Here is a 17,929-nt window from a genome sequence, read left to right on the forward strand (position 1 = left end):
GGGCGTTACGCCGGATTTAAATGACCTAAACCGGACCTACAGAGAATACAACACTGACATCCCTGGATTCAGGATGGATTTACAGAGACCACAACTACACTGGATTTAAAAGCCTTACACTGGATCTATAGAGACGACAGCACAAGTTGCACTGGATGCAAACTGGTTCCACTGGAATCCGAGGTACCACAACAGCAGCTGCACTGGATTTAAATGGTTTAAAATGGATTTATAGAGAATTCAACACTTTTCACAGGAGGATCCAGATACCACATCGATGGTTGTAGCTCGATTCAAACTCACACTGGATTTACAGAGTCCGCGACAGTGGTTACACTGGAAATACACGACTATAGTGGATCCATGAAGACCCTGGTTTCACGGGATATAAGCTGGTTCCACTGGTTTCAAAGAGAACACAGGTCCCGATCTGCTGACATTCTATGGAGAGCGCGTTGTGCTGTTTTCTGATAATGAACTTTCTCAGCTCCAGTTGAACTAAGCTGACATGTGATAATCTTCACTACAAGCGGCTAATTACCTGCTTCACATGTAAACACCTACTAGTATTGATCTTTCCAACAGTTTACACGTTTTTCAGTTAGATAAAAAACTTTCAACCGAGACGTCCTCTGTCCCAGGACCGTAGGATGGACAGTAGTGCAATAGATGTCACGTGTAGAGAAGGAGTAGCATAATAATTATACAATGCATATGACACAAACTATTCATTTAATAAGAGTAAGAAGAATTCTGACTATGAAGAGTAATAGCTGCAGTGGATAGAGTAGAATACTACTGAAGGTGGGTTATTGTGACTAATAATAGTAGCAGTGGGTCAGCAGGGCAGGTTGAGATAAAACCCTGATACATGGAAACCTGGAGGCAGAAAGCACAAACACTCTGGGAGGAAACCAAATTAGTAATGTGAATTACAAAAACTCTTTTACAAAAAAGTGTATTCAAATATGATCATTAATACAGTTTGGTTTACAGAGATCTGATTCATGTGTTTCTAGTCTTTCATTTCCTGTTTTGTTTTATTGGGAAGAGAACCCTTTTTGTTGATGATCAGGACCGTCTGCAGGTCAACGGGTCTCCTGGATTTATTTCTCCGATACTTCACCACCACAATCGCTGTCTTACTTGTTCGTTACCTCTCAGATTCCCTCATTGATGAACTCATCATAGGCGTCGGATTGAGGTTAACTTCATGTAATAGAAACAGAAATAATCCACTCGTTCACACAGTGTGTGCGTGCGCAAACAGCTGTTGTTGAGCACTGGTTTTTACTGTTTTACAGTTAAATACATTTTCATGAGTTTCAGGCTTCAGGCCAACTATTGAAGTTACAGTCATCCAGCAGAGGCACAGAGAAAAAAATAACTAAACCCCTCCCTCTGATGCTGATGTCACAATTTAGGCCCCGCCTCCATCACGACACAAATGTAGAAATCTGCAAAAAAGAAATAATTAAACAGAAGCAGTTATCCTCGTTAATGATGCGCTCAACGTGCTTAGAGATCCTGTGACAGATTTCAGGTAATGAAACGCAGGTTAAACAAGGTCTGACTGACTCAGGGTAACCATGGGAACAAGCAACACATCTGATCAATCCTTCTCTTTAGTAGGAATAGATCATTTAACTTCCAAAAGAGATTCACATTCTTGAGACACATTTTTTTTGAAATGACATGAATTGTCAACAGACATGTTATTTTACATACAATATATATCCTTATATCTATACATATAGATATAAATAATATATTTATAAATATATATTTGTATCTATATACGATTATATATCTGCGTAGTTATTGACAATTTGTTTGAGCAGTAAACGGTTTAAACTTAACAACCCATGTGAATTTATGTGACATGTTTGGGGTGAAGATGGAAACGTGACTTTTAATTAATTCACTTCATTGAATAAATGGATCTTAAAAAAAGGAGTTTTGAGTTGTTTTTGCCTTCGGTTCCCTGAACGCAGCACATTGATAAGCAGAAGGCGGGGCCTGGCGTGTGACAGCTGGCATCATATTGCACAACCAATCAGCTCGCTCCACTGCTGACGTCTCTGTGGTGTCCACAGAGGATCATTGATAAGGCATCAGTTCTGTCAGGCATTCCCAATCCACCCGATCGATCAGTTCCTCCACTAAAACTACTTCCTGCTCTCAAAGTGTTGTTCTTCAAAATAAAAGCAGATGGAAACAGAATTCAACAGGGTTCAGTTTGTGCTTCAGTCTGTCAGAATGAGGGCTGATCAACACCAATTCGCTGATCAATAACTGATCACTGGGTCATTTAAAATAGTGTATGTTAAAGCCAAATCAATTGTTTCATCAAGAAACAGGGACTTGGTTGGGGACTATTCCTCCGTCCACGCGAGATGCTGTAATTAGTGTCTGTGACGGAGTCCGAACAAACCAGTGTGATGAAGGAACAACAGCAATGAAACATCTGGAAATTAGAAACATTCACTGAATAGTTTGTTTCTGTTTAAAACATCACAATCTCATTTCTATCAAACTGAAAAGGTGATACATGGATTTGGTCTTTACTTAAGGTTATGATAACGTGTTTTATGGATCTAACTGATGATAGATGACGGACTGAACATTAAGATATCATCTTTGTTCTCTGAACTGATCTGGACTAGATTCTAGATTCGATCTGGTTTCCAATGAACCAGTTCAACCAGAGAGGAGCAAAGTGAAAACTCGGTGGCCCCGCAGAGGAACCCTGTGACCTGCTGTGGGGCCCCGAGCCAGAGCTTCTTGAGCAATCACTCGCTTGTTTGACGCCAGAAATAAAATGATCAGCCAATCACTGATCAATCGCCCTGATCAGCTGACAGACTGAGGTACCGCGGACATGATGTCAGCAGGACTCCAGCTGGGACCTCAGGACGGGGTCTGTGGTGCTCTGCAGTCTGTACCTGGACTCAGTGGAGGGGGGCAGTCTGTCTGTGAGGGGGTCTCCTTCGAAGGCCCCGCCTCCACCGCCTGGGGCTCTCTGATTGGAGGGCTGGGTGGCAGATCGGCAGCTCCTGCTGCGGTTTTGATTTCAGCAACTTTCTGATCATCTTTACCACCTCGGCCTCCTGCTCCTTCTCCTGCTGCTTCATCTAATGCTGCACCTCCAGCTCCTCCTCCTTCTCCTCCTCCTCCTCCTGATGCTGCATCCAATTCTCCTCCCGTTGCTCCTCCACCTCCGGTTGCACCACCTTCGTCCGCGGGGTCAGCCGAGGAGTGCTGGTTGGAGGAGGACAGAACTTCGGTGATGATGGCCGCCGTCTGAGCGACCCAGTTCAACTCCGACCTCACCTCCCCTCCAACTCCGGATGCTGCCGTGGAGGAGGAGGAGGCCTGGGGGTCAGTCTGAGCCTCCTGCTGGGTGCTGTTGGGTCCTGGCTGGGCGGTGTTGGTCGGTCCCGGTCCAGCAGCAGCGGCGGCGGCACTGGTGTTGTTGTTCAGGTTGTCCTGCAGGGCGGTCTGGTTGGCCTGACCCGCCTGCTGGTTTTGAAGCAGCATCTCCTGGATCCGGATCTGCTGCAGGATGGCAGGGAGCTCGTAGTGGTGGAAGAAGTAGATCATGGAATGCTGAGGAAGAGGAAGAAGAAGAAGAATGAGAAGTTGGAAGTGACCTTGATTTAAAACTCCCTGTTGGTCTGAACAGCTCAAAATGTGTCATGTGACCTTCCGATGATGACATTTCCAAAGACGACGGCATTGTTTCATAAAGTTTCAGTTTAACACGTAAACTCATTTTTGATGCAGATGTTGTTCTTGTCACCAGCTCCACGTGTCAATCATCAGCTTTAGCAATATTTATATTGCTCGTCAGACTAGTGAGCAGAATATGTTATGATCAGTGACATTTAGAGCTCTTTAAGATCCATAAAATGAACAAAACAAATTTATAAACCCGTTGTGTTTGCAGGTAAATGTTTAGTTGGGACACTTGGGACGCCCTGTAGAGACTCCGGGTCAGTCTGAAGATGATGAAGATGATGGTGGTGGTTCTGACCTGGATGAAGAGCCAGGAGGTGACCAGCGCCAGGCTGCTGTACTGCCCGTTGAAGCGGTAGTGATACGCGTAGAATGCAAAGTGGTAAAGATAGAAGAACCTGAGAGACAAAGACACATTAACCGTGAGCGCGGCGCCGCGTGCGAGAGGGTCAAATGATGCGAGCTGACCACACCGATCAGATCACATTTCTCATGTTCCGTGAACGTTTGCTCACGATCACGATTTGGGGCGGAAATATAAGAATATCGTCTACACATCTGAACTGTCGATGGCGTGAGCCAGCGTTGGTCAGGTGACTCACCTCAGCCAGTGGCGTTTGCTGGTGTTGGTGTGACAGCAGATGGCGTCGTACTGATCGGCCAACCACACGATGAGGATGATGTAGAAGGCCGTTGTTGTGTCGTTGAAGAACTCGGACATGATGGCCTCCATGCCTGGTGACAGGAAGTGACGACAGCAGGTCAAGACAAAAATCCGTCACTATGATTGACAGGTTTGTCTCATGCGGCTGGGAAGTAAACAGCTTGCGTCAAGGACTTTGCTGTTTCTACTCAGGTCCCAAGTCTCTACTACAATGTAATTTATTTTCAAAAAAAGATGTTTTGAAACATGCATTCCTTTTTTTTAATGCCTGAAACAAGATAATATTTCATTTAATTTGAGCACATATTTATAATTAATCTCATTTAACCTGAAAGCTGAAATATTGCTGAGATATTATTAAATTTAACTATTTGATTTGACAAGTTAGTTGGTGGCTACACACAGACTACTTCAATGTATAAACTCAGGACTTTTCTCTCCAGACTGGTGGGACCATCCTACACACGGAGACCAGGTTTCAGCCTGTCACTACTCCTCAGGGAGAGGACGTACCAACGAGAGCCAGGATGACGGTGAGCAGAGGGGCTGCTGGGAAGGCGATAGTCATGTTCATCTCCAACATCTGAAGAAGATCCACTGAGGGGGACAGACAGAGACCAGATCAACACGCAGCAGATGTTTTAAAAGGCACAGTCAATTCATTCACACAAGTACCGGATCATATTCTTCAGACCCTCAGATTGTTTAAAATGAAAATTGGTAGAAAGAGTAAACAAACTGGACCTCAGTGAAATGAACTACATGTGACTGGAGCGGACTGAACTGGCCTACGTTAAACTCTTCTGGACTGGATCGTTTTGACCTGAACAATAAACTGATGTGGACTGAAGGCCAAGCATTAAACTGACCGATGAAGACGAAGATCTGGTGGTGAGAATATCTGAGCAGCATGGACACGGACAAAGTCTGAAAAAGACAAAACGTAAATACTGAACACAACACTTTCCAAAGAGTTTTGCGTCGCTTTGAGAATCTTCCTCTTGGTTCCAAACACAAAAGTCTAACCCCTGAGTTTCACGTGTTTAAAAAGTCAGTTCAAGCTGCAGTGACCCACCGTCACTCATCCACTTACGAATATCACCATGATGACGAAGGCGGCCAGGTAGGAGGTCCTGGCCATCCACATGCTCACAAAGCGGTAATGTTCTCCGGACACCACATTCCTCAGGAACCCTGCAGAGAACCACATGCAGCATCAACAGCCTGCTGCACACGTCCACCTCTCTGCAACAAACACACACGAGCTGCTACGGAGTCTGTAACAGGAGGAGACTCGAGAATCACTCGTCTCTTTCTGAAATGAGGGATTAGAGGAACTATGGTTCTGTAACCAGTCGGGATTAGTTAGATTATGCAATATAGTATGTGGCAACCAAGATGAGGTAAGAAAAGACTTCACCTCTTGTATTTACAATGTATACTAATAATATGGGTAGTTTATATGTCAAGATCAAGGGAATAAAAGAAGAAAATGGAAAAATAAAGAACTGATTGATATTATTAGTAATAATGTCTCAAATCTCTCCAGAGGATTCAGCAGGCTGCAGTACGTGTGCCAACGAGAAGCTTTGCTTCTTAATATGATTATAACGATTGGAGAGAACGGTTAAAGTAGAAAGTCCTTTTTGATCATGTTGCGAAATTAGGTGATGACATTTAGTTTTTTTATTAACGATCGAATCGGTCAGATTTTACAAACCAAATCTGATTCAAAATTATTTTGGAGCAAACGGGTATTTCTCGCTTTACCGTTTCATTCACTAGACTTTGAAGCCGCGCTGTGCGGCCGTCTCTCTACCTTTGTTCTCCTCGTTCTCTGCGAGCGCCTTCACGCTGGACATCAGGATGTCATCGTAGCCCAAAAACTCGTCGAGCAGGAAGCGGCTGAAGCCGTCACCGAAGCACTCGTCCTTCATGGGATCTAACAGGAGCACAAGTTCCATCAAAAGGGGAGAGGGTCACGTGACTGTGAGGATATAGAAACGTATCGCTATTATCTCTCACAGAAGAATGGAATGGGGATTTATAACTAAACAAAAAACGGCTGCCGCAGAGACAAACGTCTCTTTAATTAGAAGCCCGTTGCCTTGACTCCTCTCTTCCTCGCCTCCTCCGCTCTCATCTGCCACAGCTCGGACTAAGATGCCAGGAGAGGAGGTGAGGAACGGAACCAAGGGCGCACAAACTGGGATACGAGAGAGGCCTTCGGCGTCTCACCCAGAGTGACGACCATGACGGGGATGTTGAGCCGCTGTCTGGTGGTCTGAGACAGACGCAGGAAGCCGTACTCCAGAGAATACTCCACGATGTACTCCTCCTGAGGCCACACTGAGGACACAACAACAACACGGCTTCTTTTAGGACACCAACAGTACCTGAGGTGGTGTAAGTTCCTTAATGAACTCTTCAGAGACCAACAGACATGACTAGAGTACCGGAGGAGGTTTACATTCTATAATGAGTCATTTATTGTCACTGAGACTGCTACCACCTGCTGGGGTGCAGGAGAATCTCAGCTCTCTGGTGGAAGAGGAAGCAATGAGGGAGGTGGGAGATGGAGAGGAAGGCGGCGTAGAGGAGGTAGGAAGGAGGTAGACAAGAGGAGACAAGAAGAGGAAGAGGGTTTACCTGCTCTGGTCATCATCTCCAGCTCAGACACTGAGTCCTTCAGCGGCTGCATACCTTTAGTGGTCTGGCTGAAGGAGACGTCCTGGCTGTCGTTCCCTCCTGCTCCTCCTCTTCCAACACCTCCTCCAATCAGAGACGGCTTCAGACGAGGCTCAATGTCCAGCTCGAACTGCAGCAGCAAACAGAGTAGGACAATTCTGTAAAGGAACCACTGACTACAACAGTAATCGGAGACCTACAGGAACAATAACGGTCATCGTGTCACGTTGCTTATTACTAATTTAGCACATCGGCACATGCCGCTGATGTTTATTTATCACAGGAATATAAAATCGATATTGGAAATGAAATGCAAGCTGCTGAGCGGATTATGACACATTATTAAATCAAACGGGACTCACCTGCACAGAGCTGTTGTCAAACATCTCCAGGGTCATCTCCTCTTCGTCATCTTCCTCCTCCGGCAGCGCCGCCAGGCTGAGCCCCACCACTCCTCTTGCACCTCCTCTCCCCTCCTCCTCCTCCTCAGCCTCCAGCTCCTCCTGGAGGCCCGCGGAGTCGTAGTACTGCAGGAAGACGGGGGCCCGGCTGGAGTTCCTCTGGATCTCCACTCTCAGGATGCCGTCACGGGGCCAGCGCTCCCTCACCACCTCCAGACAGTTGATGGGCGAGCGAGAGAAGGCGATGTGAATGTAGGCGAGGATGAAGAGGACGAAGAGCGCCTGAACAGGGGCACAGAGGAGTTAGTTCGGTCGCGCTTTCACACGCGATGCCTCCAGTGACACAAAGTTGGCCGTACTAATATTCTGTGACTTTCACACATCAAAAGCGTCTCCGTGACAACCGCCACTGCGGCCTTCACATTTGTGACTATTTGACGTTTTCACATCGCATGCTCACACAGAACATCCTTTCCCTGGAGAGCAACTCCTCTGGTCCTACAGACGTCCATGAGAAAATGACTTCTCCTCTCTTGATTTATTCCCTGAGTAAACATGAGTTTATGGTCTCGATCTCTAGTTCCAATAACTCTTCATTCCAGCATGATGTTTGCTTAGTGAATGATGGTCCATTCACAGTCTAACAGACCATAATGCAGGCTACACTTCGGGGCGGGGCTTCCTCCACAGAGATGAATAGAGCCTCGGCACCAACGAAAGTGAGCACGTTAACGTTCTCTGCGAGCCGCAACACGTTGCGCGTTTGTCACAATAACAACAACCTCCATTTTGTCTCTACAACTCAACTGATCACAGGATTCTACGTCTGTGCTGCTCCCGTTTCTACAGGCGGAAGTCAGTTTGACGATCACTAGGACAGAAGTCGGTTTGACGCACACTTTCAGTCATAAATTAACACCGTGACAAACAACCAGGACAACAGTAGATGAAGTCTACAGACGACTTTGTGGCCTGGCAGCCTGAACTGTGACCCATCGTGACTGAGCAATCCTCACCCAGCAGTCTGTTGCATCACTGAGTGTGTTCACTGACAAAAGCCCAGAGGGGTGGCTGCTGTTAATCTGGTGGATTTACAGTCTCAGCACAAGTCCTGTCATTTCAATCCCCATTCCTGCAGATTAGACACACCTGCTGGATTTACAGGGAGATTCTGTTGGCGAGATAATTTTGTTTAGGTTTCTTCCATGATGGACTACGTTACCAAATCATGTAATTAATCCCATCCTGATTTAGTAACAGTTCAGTTTATGAAATGTGGTTATAACTGGTTGTAATCCTGCTCGTGAGAGCGACCGTTCAGCAATGAGATAACTTTCTGTTTAACTGCTCGCTGGCGGTGAGAGTTCTGTGACCTTTCACACCGTGTGTTTATTTAACTGCACAGAAGAAACACTTCACCCTTTGTGTTGCATATCTGACTCTATAAAAGGAGACGTTTCACACCTTGAGCAGGACAAAGAACTCAAAGACCCTCCTGAAGGACGGAGGGAACAGTCGGGCGTACGTGACGGCCATCTTGAAGAAGAGGGCGTGAAAGAGGCGGTCGCGGACGTTGATGAGGGGGTTCTGGTTGATGTTGGGGTTTCGCATCCTGTTGGGTCCCATGTTGTTGTTCAGAGGGACGTTGTTGTTGTTGGCCTGGTTCTCAGACATGGTCTCTATCTCTGGATGATTCAGCTCACTGCACAAACTGATAGCTGATTCTAGGTCAGCATGGCTTCCGGCAGGCAGGTGTGTTCAGGGTGAAGGTAAAACCTCGGATCAGGCAAAGGTCTCCACGGAGTCCACGCCAGGCTCTGATGGACTCGACCTCTTTACACAGATGCAACTGAAAAAGAACCAATGAACCAAGACTATGATTATTGATTTGAAAATGTTGAACATATGTAAACATATTTACCAAGTTGTTATCGAAAATCTTGTATTGCTTAATGAGTATTTGTTTATGACATTATGCCCCTATGCAAAAACATACACATATTTAATTAAATGTATGTGAATTTCCCCCCGATAACACTACACTACATGACAGGTCATTTACATGTTGATTGCTAGTGTGTTTCAGTGACACTGCATGCATATAAAGCAGGTTCAATATGACTTTCACTGAAAATGGAGCAGTAGATTAATAAATAATATTTGTGAGGGTGAACAAAATACATCAATTCATTTATAAACAGAAAACTAGTGAGCTAGTCGAAAAACTAAAACAATGTTCCAAATGATCTGGTTCCACCTTCCTAAAATGAATTATATATCGATAAATATAATCACCATTAATTAATCCACGGTGGACGTTTCTAATGAATTTGATTATTAAGTGTATAAGAGTCAGCTTTTCTTTGAAACATAATCAGATCCTTACGTTTCATAAGCTGGAAGAAAGAGATGTTCTTAATGTTTGCAAGAAGAATAAATGATGAATGGATTAAATAAATAATTTCCTGACAATCGATTAATCAAATGGTGAACTCTAGAGTCCTCTGTGGAAATGTGTTCTTTGTGCCAGTTATTTGATTACCTACAAATTTGAGACTTATTTTTGAAAGGAGCACAGATATTCAATACTGAACACAATCGATCATTGAGACATGTGAACATGTAAAAGCAACGACTAATATAAATATCCTTCTTTTAAAATGTAATATATATACACACAAACATTAACACATGCATATGTAAACTGCTGCATAGAATGGATGTAGTTTTGGGGCCTGCGGTCTCTTCAAGGAGGTAAACATCCTGCCGCTAACTCTGTGCATCTCGAAGCTAACGTTAACATGCGCCTCCATTAGCACGGAGCTGGATAATTACCGGTTATTGGCTCCGCAGCCGTGCGTCCATGTTAACGCTTCCTCTTCGGTGTTTTATTCGGGACAAACAGCCGCAGAAACGCAGCAGTTAGCCGGTGAGCTCTGTGGTAGGCTCCGTTAGCGCGCTACGTGGGAAGCTAAGGCTAAAGGAGCTAGCAGCAGCTAACGCTAGATAACTGTAGCTGTGCAGCGGCGTTTGCTAGCAGCTAGCAGGAGCTGGACTCTGAAGAGTCATTTTGTTTAATCTGGAGCCGTCGGGCGTTTTAAACGGTGAGCTAACGGAGTTAACGGGAGACCAAACTCTGTACACAGGAGACTGACGGCTGCTTAGGGTCCTAGACAACAACCACACCGGAAATACGGGTCCTCTCCCGTGGAGCATGAAAACCCCGAGTTTCACCTGCCAGGCGCAAAACTATGTTCGATATCAAACTCACATACAGATCATGTTGTGGACCTGTAGAGGTTTTGTTTTGGACCCACGTTCAGTACATATCAGACCCACACACGGTTCATGAATCAGACCCATATATAGACACACATAGTATTAGTACACATGTATCAGACTATCTGTTTTTTGGGGGGTGATGGGTCAGTGAACTTGGCTTGGTGGCCTGATCTAAGAACTGCACCTAGTAAAGCATTATCCCTAACAATCTGGTCAAACTAGACCCAAATCCAAGGATTTCTTTACATCAATCACAGTTGGCTTGGTTGGAGCCAAGTGGCTACAAGATGCAGCAATAGCCATCGTGGCTAAAGGATGATGAATTAAGGCTGGGACCAGTTGGAGAATGAAGCCAATGAAGTCCATTATGGGGCGACTCCTCTGGTTGTATAAAAGTCAACAGAAAATGACTAGTCCTTTCACTCACCCCTCAGTACAGATTGTAAACATGAGTTTTAGTAATAACTTTCTATGTTGTTACAATAGTTAATTTTGCAAGTTACAAGGTGATACTGATCTGCTTCATATTTCTGGCTGCTGCAATTTATAAGTAAACAAATGTTTTATATAGGTAAATAGTTGTGTATTTATTGGAGGATCCTGGAAGACACTGCTCAGGGTCAAAGTTACACGTTCACCTGTAGACGAGACTGCCCCCCCTCCGCCAGCTTAGAAAAAACGAGTTTACAATCTTACGGATAAGAGAAAGACGTCAAGTTGAATATATTTAACAACAAATCAAACACATGTTCGCGGTTATAGTCTTGCGTCACAGTGTCCTAATTGTATTTGTATAATATGTCTATATGTTGAATATTTTATAGACAGGCCTCTGGAGAGACTGCCCGGTGAGCTGCGGGGTCCTGACACTTTGTTGAGGCGAATGGCTGGTGGACGGTTTGCTTGGTACACCAGCCACCATTACATCCGAATTACATTTAATACAAAACACTCTTATTTTATATTTTTAGTTCTAGGAGTTCGGGTTTTTAACGAAACCGGTTTGTTTTGTTCGGAGCTGGAGCCAAAGTGAGGTAAGCTAACGTTAGCTGCTAGCTGCCTGCCACACAAACACTGCTTCTCAAACACACCGCGTCCTAAACCTTCTTTTAAATGAGGCCAACCAGTGCGACCCAGGTCACGTCATCACATCACCAGAAGAGAGAATATGTCCCTGACAATTTTACTGACATTTCTCTTTTTCACCAGCCATTTGGGGTGATGTCAGTTCGACAAATTTTAAAATTATTTTAAATTGAGATGTTATTAGAAACTTACACTTGTTGAATATAAAACACGTTAAATACCAAAGGCATTATGCCTTCGTCAGTATAACACACTGTGCGGAGTCTCACCTGAAAAGGACACTAGAGCAGATCATTTTACGTATAAACAGGAAACTCTAAATCGGTTACTTCCGGTTAGATCTGTAGGCTAATTGTAGTTTGCAGACCTCATTCAGTTTTATTCATTTGTTTGTAAATATATACGTTAATTATGTGGAAATATGCGTCTGTTTTCATCGAGTTGCATAAATGTGTTATATAAATTATTGTCATCATCATCATAACTATTATTTTTTCTGTTGTCCGTGTCTTAAGGTGGGCTCCCCGGCTGCTCTCCAGATTCTTCCTCCGCTTAAAACATGGAGTTGGCGTACGTGTGTGAGTGGGAGAAGCGTCCAAAGAGCACTCACTGTCCTTCCATCCCGCTGGTCTGCTCCTGGTCCTGCAGGAACCTGGTGGCCTTCACCACCGACCTGAAGAGTGATGACGAAGACGACAAAGGTGAGGCCTACACGCCTCCTACACTGCAGCAATCTTCTGTAACAACCTGTGAGGTTCTGCTAGTTTTACAAACCTGTGTGTGTGTGTGTCTTACAGATGTCAGTCACATGATCCACATCATCGACACAGAGCACCCCTGGGACGTTTACTCCATCAGCTCTGGACACACTGAGGTCATTTCCTGTCTGGAGTGGGATCAATCGGGTAAGGTTGGCCCTTGCAGTCTCATATTCTAGAGCATGTTGGTTGTTTGCGTATCTGTTGTCAAAACTCATTTTAGGTAGGGGGCCACATACTGTCCACGGATGTTACGGTGGGGGGGTCCAGTGCGGCCCCCCGGCCGTATGTTTGACACCCCTGGTTTAGTGGGTTTATTGATCCGCTCGTGTGTTTTAAGGTTCAAGACTTCTGTCTGCGGACGGCAACGGACAAATTAAGTGTTGGTCGATGGCGGATCACCTGGTGAACAGCTGGGAGAGCCTCCTCTCCAGCTCCCTGGACGGAGATCCCATCGTGGCTCTGAGCTGGCTGCACAACGGAGTGAAGCTGGCTCTGCACGTCGAGATGGTAACAATAAGACAAACGGACGCCAACGCAGGCGCTTCAAACTAAACTAAACTAAAAACATATTAAAACCGCCTTCATTGGAGACACACAATCATCTTCTGTCTTATTGTTTTGTTTTTCTGAGATATTTTCAGACATCATACGTCACGTCTGTAAATCACTTCCTTGTTTTTTTTGTGCTGGGTTCAGTCGGGTTCCACAAACTTCGGCGAGAAGTTCTCCCGGGTGAAGTTCTCGCCGTCTCTGACCCTGTTTGGGGGGAAGCCGATGGAGGGCTGGTTGGCGGTGACCGTGAGCGGCCTGGTCACCGTGTCGTTGTTGAAGCCCGGCGGCGCCCTGCTGACGGCCAGCGAGAGCCTCTGCCGGCTGAGGGGCCGCGTGGCGTTGGCCGACATCGCCTTCACCGGAGGGGGGAACATCGTGGTGGCGGCGACCGACGGCAGCAGCTCTTCCCCGGTCCAGTTCTACAAGGTCAGAACCCTGATTCCTTGAAGTGTTTTCTGACAAAAGCGTCGAGTCCGGTAACTATGAACGCACTCTCCGTGTCCAGGTGGTGGTGAGCGTCGTGAGCGAGAAGTGTCGCATCGACACGGAACTGTTGCCGTCTCTGTTCCTGCGCTGCACCACCGACCCGCTGAGGAGGGAAAAGTACCCGGCTGTCACCCACCTGAAGTTCCTCACCAGAGAGAACTCTGAACAGGTAACCGGGTGAATCCGAGATGAAAATAAAACTAGAGGACATTAGAACCAAAGAACCTGACCGAATGTGTGTGTGTGTGTGTGTGTGTGTGTGTGTGTGTGTGTGTGTGTGTGTGTGTGTGTGTGTGTGTGTGTGTGTGTGTGTGTGTGTGTGTGTGTGTGTGTGTGTGTGTGTGTGTGTGTGTGTGTGTGTGTGTGTGTGTGTGTGTGTGCGCGCGCGTTTCAGGTCCTGCTGTGTGCGTCCAATCAGAGCGGCAGCATCGTGGAGTGTTGGTCTCTGAGGAAGGAGGGACTTCCTGTCAACAACATCTTCCAGCACCGATCACCAGTTGGTAAGAGGCCACACCGGTTGAACTGGATCCCGCTCAGTGCTGTGGGCTTGACCTCTGACCTCTCCCCCTTGTGTCCAGTCGGAGAGAAGCAGCCGACCATCCTGAAGTGGAGGATCCTCACGACCACCAGCGACCTGGAGCGAGTTTCGGCCGTCGCTCTGCCCAAGCTGCCCATCTCCATCTCCAACACGGACCTGAAGGTGGCGTCGGACACCAAGTTCTGCCCCGGACTCGGTGAGCGCTCTGCCCGTCGATCAGCTGTGTCGGTGCCCCGGCCCCGGGACCTGGTCTGAGGATCGGTTCTCTCCCGTGTTGTCAGGTCTGGCTCTGGCCTTCCATGACGGCAGCATTCAGATCCTCCACCGCCTGTCCCTGCAGACGATGGGGGTTTTCTACGGCTCCTCGTCCTCCTCCGGCCAGAGACCCGGAGACGAGTCCGCCATGAAACGCCAACGAACCGGAGGCCCCGCCCTCCACTTCAAGGCCCTGCAGTTCTCGTGGACTTCCCTGGCGCTGGCCGGAGTCGACAACCACGGGAAGGTGAGCGCGCACACACACCGGAATGCTGCTCGTTTCTTCTTCAGAACGTAACCGCCGCGATACAATCGCACAGCAACGGTTCTGTCGTTGTTCCAGTCAGCCGGCTCAAAGGTTGACGGTGTTTCCTCCTCCAGCTCCACATGATGCGAGTGTCGCCCTCGATGGGTCAGGTGCTGGAGATGAACACCACGCTGCGCCACCTGCTGTTCCTGTTGGAGTACTGCATGGTGACTGGGTACGACTGGTGGGACGTCCTGCTGCACGTGCAGCCCAGCATGGTGCACAACCTGGTGGAGAAGCTGCACGAGGAGTACATGCGGCAGAACCAGGCACTGCAGCAGGTCAGTGAGGCATGAGTGGACGACGGCGCTGACGTTCTGGTTAAAGACATTAAACTGGTTTTACATTAATCATCATTCGGCTTTCACCCATTATGTGTCCACCCGGCTGTTTTTGTTTTAACTGTACTTTAACTTTTAAACACTACAAGCAGATTCAGCCGCTTCACGGGGTTCAAGTGAGATTCTGCAGCAAACTCCACTTCCCGTGATGCCTCAGTGTTGCTGTATTATGTCGGCCTCAGGTTCTGGCTACGCGTATCGTGGCAGTGAAGGCGTCTCTCTGTAAACTTTCCACGGCAACAGCGGCTCGAGCCTGCGACTTCCACGCCAAACTTCTGCTGATCGCCATCAGCTCCACCTTGAAGTCTCTGCTGAGGCCGCATGTCCTCAACACACCTGACAAGAGTCCAGGTGACCGGCTGACCGAGATCTGCGCCAAGAACATTGACGCAGGTGAGACAACTCGAGGAGGACGGGGGGGGGGGGGGGGGGGGGGAATACCTGAGGGACCCGTTGGATACAAGAACACACGTGAGACGTCGAACACACGGGCGAGGATGTCCACTGATTGATCGCTGTGTGTCTCCTCAGATATCGATAAGGTGATGATCAATCTGAAGACGGAGGAGTTTGTGTTGGACGGCCCCCCCCTTCAGTCCCTGCAGCAACTCATCCAGTGGGTGGGAGACTTTGTCCTCTACCTGCTGGCCAACCTGCCCAACCAAGTGAGCTAACGAGAAAACCGCTAACGACACCGGTAGTTACAACCGACGCTTATGTTCTTTCATCTGGAACTTACGGTGAATAATGAGGAGGAGGATTTTCACACTGAAATACAAAGTAAAAAACAGACAAAAGAAGAACACAGATATGAGTTCTCCATCCTTGAGCTTAGAACTGCGAACCAAAAACATGCAGAGGAACTTTAGACGAGACTAGAACCTAGAAAACCACGGAGAAGACTAGAACCCAGTAACAAATCTGATCTTGATCCACAAGTCTTCATGGTGTCCTCTGGTGTGGTCTTCATGGTGTCCTCTGGCCCCCCTCAGGGCTCCATGGTCCGGCCCGGGTTCGGCTTCATGAGGGACGGGGCGTCCCTGGCGATGCTGAGGGAGATGCTGGTGATGATCCGGATTTGGGGTCTGCTGAAGCCGGGATGTCTGCCCACCTTCACGGCCACGTCGGACAACCAGGACAGCATGCAGCTGCTCTTCAGGCTGCTCACCAAGCTGTGGCTCTGCTGTAAGGCCCCACCAAGCGTCCTGTTGATCCAAACTGATCACTTTAAGTTCTGGCTCCCCTGGAAGAGACAATCAATGTCATTTTATTGATCCAAACTGGTCCCAGCTCTGTTGTAAGAAACTACTGATCACATGTTATTGATGCAGATTGATCATTTGAAGCTGCGGCTCTGCTGTCAAACACTGCCGAACACACGTTAAGCATTTTACAACGTGTTAAGTTATCATATTCACCGACTGTCACGCAGCCCGGGAGGACGGACCCCCCCAGGACCCCGACGAGTGTCTGATAGACGAGTGCTGCCTGCTGCCCAGTCAGCTGCTGGTTCCCACTATGGACTGGCTCCCAGTCAACGACGGCGTCATCGTCAAGCTGCAGGGCAAACACCCTCTCAGGCTGCAGTTTGGAAAGGCCTCGTCTCTGCCCGGAGCCGGTTCCACCGCTCCGTTGGAGGTCTTCACCAGGTAACACACCTGGACTCACTGACATTATCACACGCACAGGTCAACAGAACACATCGATTTTAACTGTGTGTGTGTGTGTGTGTGTGTGTAGGAGTCCCAGTTCTCAGAAGATGGACAACCTGCGTTGTGTCCATATGGGCGTCTGTCCCACTGAGGAGAGCAAGGCCTGCACCAGGTGAGTCCACGGGAAGTGATGTCACAGCACACTGTGACACCTGTTTCACCAGCTTCAGCCTCGTGTGTGCCAGGAAACATTGTGTTTTAAAGTTATTTGTGCTGTGTTCAGGTGCGGCTGCGTGACGATGCTTCGTTCTCCAAATAAGACCAACGCTATGAAGCAGTGGGAACAACGTTGGATCAAAAACTGTCTGTGTGGAGGTCTGTGGAGGAGGATCCCTGCAACGCTCTCCTGAACCTGAACACCTGAACGCATCACCTATTGTGTTCCTCTGAAACTGTGCCTGTAAATAAAAGTTCGTTCTGTTTGACTTTGTAATAAAACTGTAAAAATCAAAATGTGTGAGTGGATGTATACTCAATTTTCTTTTTCTAGAGAAATTAATAAATGTTTCAAAACCTAACCTCGATACAGTGAGACACTTTAATGAAACGCTGTCTTATTTAGCAAGTCAACACCTGCTAAATGTGGGTCGTCATGGCGCAAAGTTGGGGGTTTGAGTCCCGACTGCCCCATGTCCCAAGTCGAAGGGTCCCCGAGCAAGACACCTAACCACTAATTGCTCCCCGGCCAAAAATCTAATGTAAGTCGCTTTGGATGTATGTAATGTAACACGACCTCTGTGTTGTTTCTGATGATGTGAAAAGTAGGCATGAGGTCATCATTTTGATATTAACAACCATAAGCGTTATTTATTCATTAAAATTTGTTTATTAAAATAATCTTGAGCTAATGTTACGTAAAGATCAGATTTCGCGTCCAACCATTTAAAAAAAGAACACGTTTGAATCGGACTCCTTTTTGGTTCTTGGTCTGAAAAAGATTAGAACCGAACAACTGTCTCAATGAGACACCACGAGGCTCCCAGTTCAGCTTTGTGAATAAACACTTTAACAAAACGTTCATATGTTCATTTTGAATCTGACCTCCAGCGTATTTACGTGGAAACACGAACAGCTTCAGACCACCAAAGAGTCTCCGAGAGAAGAAAAAACATCCTAAC

The 17,929-nt window shown here is 47.0% G+C and overlaps 2 protein-coding genes across 5 annotated transcripts; one reads left to right on the forward strand and one right to left on the reverse strand.

Moving 5' to 3' along the window:
* Window positions 1–1,253: 1,253 nt before the first annotated feature.
* Window positions 1,254–10,751, reverse strand: tmem259 (transmembrane protein 259). 2 transcript variants are annotated; one of them, XM_040183320.2, is made up of 12 exons: window positions 10,327–10,751; window positions 8,956–9,340; window positions 7,453–7,773; window positions 7,106–7,220; window positions 6,641–6,751; window positions 6,222–6,344; window positions 5,496–5,596; window positions 5,272–5,329; window positions 4,916–4,999; window positions 4,341–4,473; window positions 4,037–4,136; window positions 1,254–3,609 (listed from the first exon to the last, which is right to left on the reverse strand). In XM_040183320.2, the coding sequence occupies exons 2-12, from the start codon at window positions 9,163–9,165 to the stop codon at window positions 2,911–2,913; spliced, it is 2,055 nt and encodes a 684-aa protein (XP_040039254.2). In that variant the 5' UTR covers window positions 9,166–9,340; window positions 10,327–10,751; the 3' UTR covers window positions 1,254–2,910. The 2 variants fall into 2 exon arrangements, with proteins under 2 accessions (XP_040039254.2, XP_040039253.2); XM_040183319.2 differs by having other exon boundaries at window positions 7,052–7,220.
* Window positions 10,752–11,451: 700 nt separating this feature from the next.
* med16 (mediator complex subunit 16) lies at window positions 11,452–17,264 on the forward strand. Of its 3 annotated transcripts, none has more exons than XM_078108665.1 (16): window positions 11,452–11,807; window positions 12,375–12,560; window positions 12,657–12,764; window positions 12,958–13,127; window positions 13,317–13,598; window positions 13,678–13,827; window positions 14,053–14,158; window positions 14,237–14,392; window positions 14,478–14,698; window positions 14,833–15,039; window positions 15,282–15,492; window positions 15,631–15,764; window positions 16,092–16,284; window positions 16,532–16,748; window positions 16,840–16,923; window positions 17,035–17,264. In XM_078108665.1, exons 2-16 carry the CDS (start codon window positions 12,419–12,421, stop codon window positions 17,159–17,161), a joined length of 2,508 nt encoding a protein of 835 aa, XP_077964791.1. In that variant the 5' UTR covers window positions 11,452–11,807; window positions 12,375–12,418; the 3' UTR covers window positions 17,162–17,264. The 3 variants fall into 3 exon arrangements, with proteins under 3 accessions (XP_077964791.1, XP_077964792.1, XP_077964790.1); XM_078108666.1 differs by having other exon boundaries at window positions 11,582–11,807; window positions 16,843–16,923; XM_078108664.1 differs by having other exon boundaries at window positions 11,639–11,807; window positions 12,375–12,764; window positions 16,843–16,923.
* Window positions 17,265–17,929: the final 665 nt, after the last annotated feature.

This window comes from Gasterosteus aculeatus, chromosome 8, assembly GCF_964276395.1.
Source record: "Gasterosteus aculeatus chromosome 8, fGasAcu3.hap1.1, whole genome shotgun sequence".
NCBI classification, from domain to species: Eukaryota; Metazoa; Chordata; class Actinopteri; order Perciformes; family Gasterosteidae; genus Gasterosteus; species Gasterosteus aculeatus.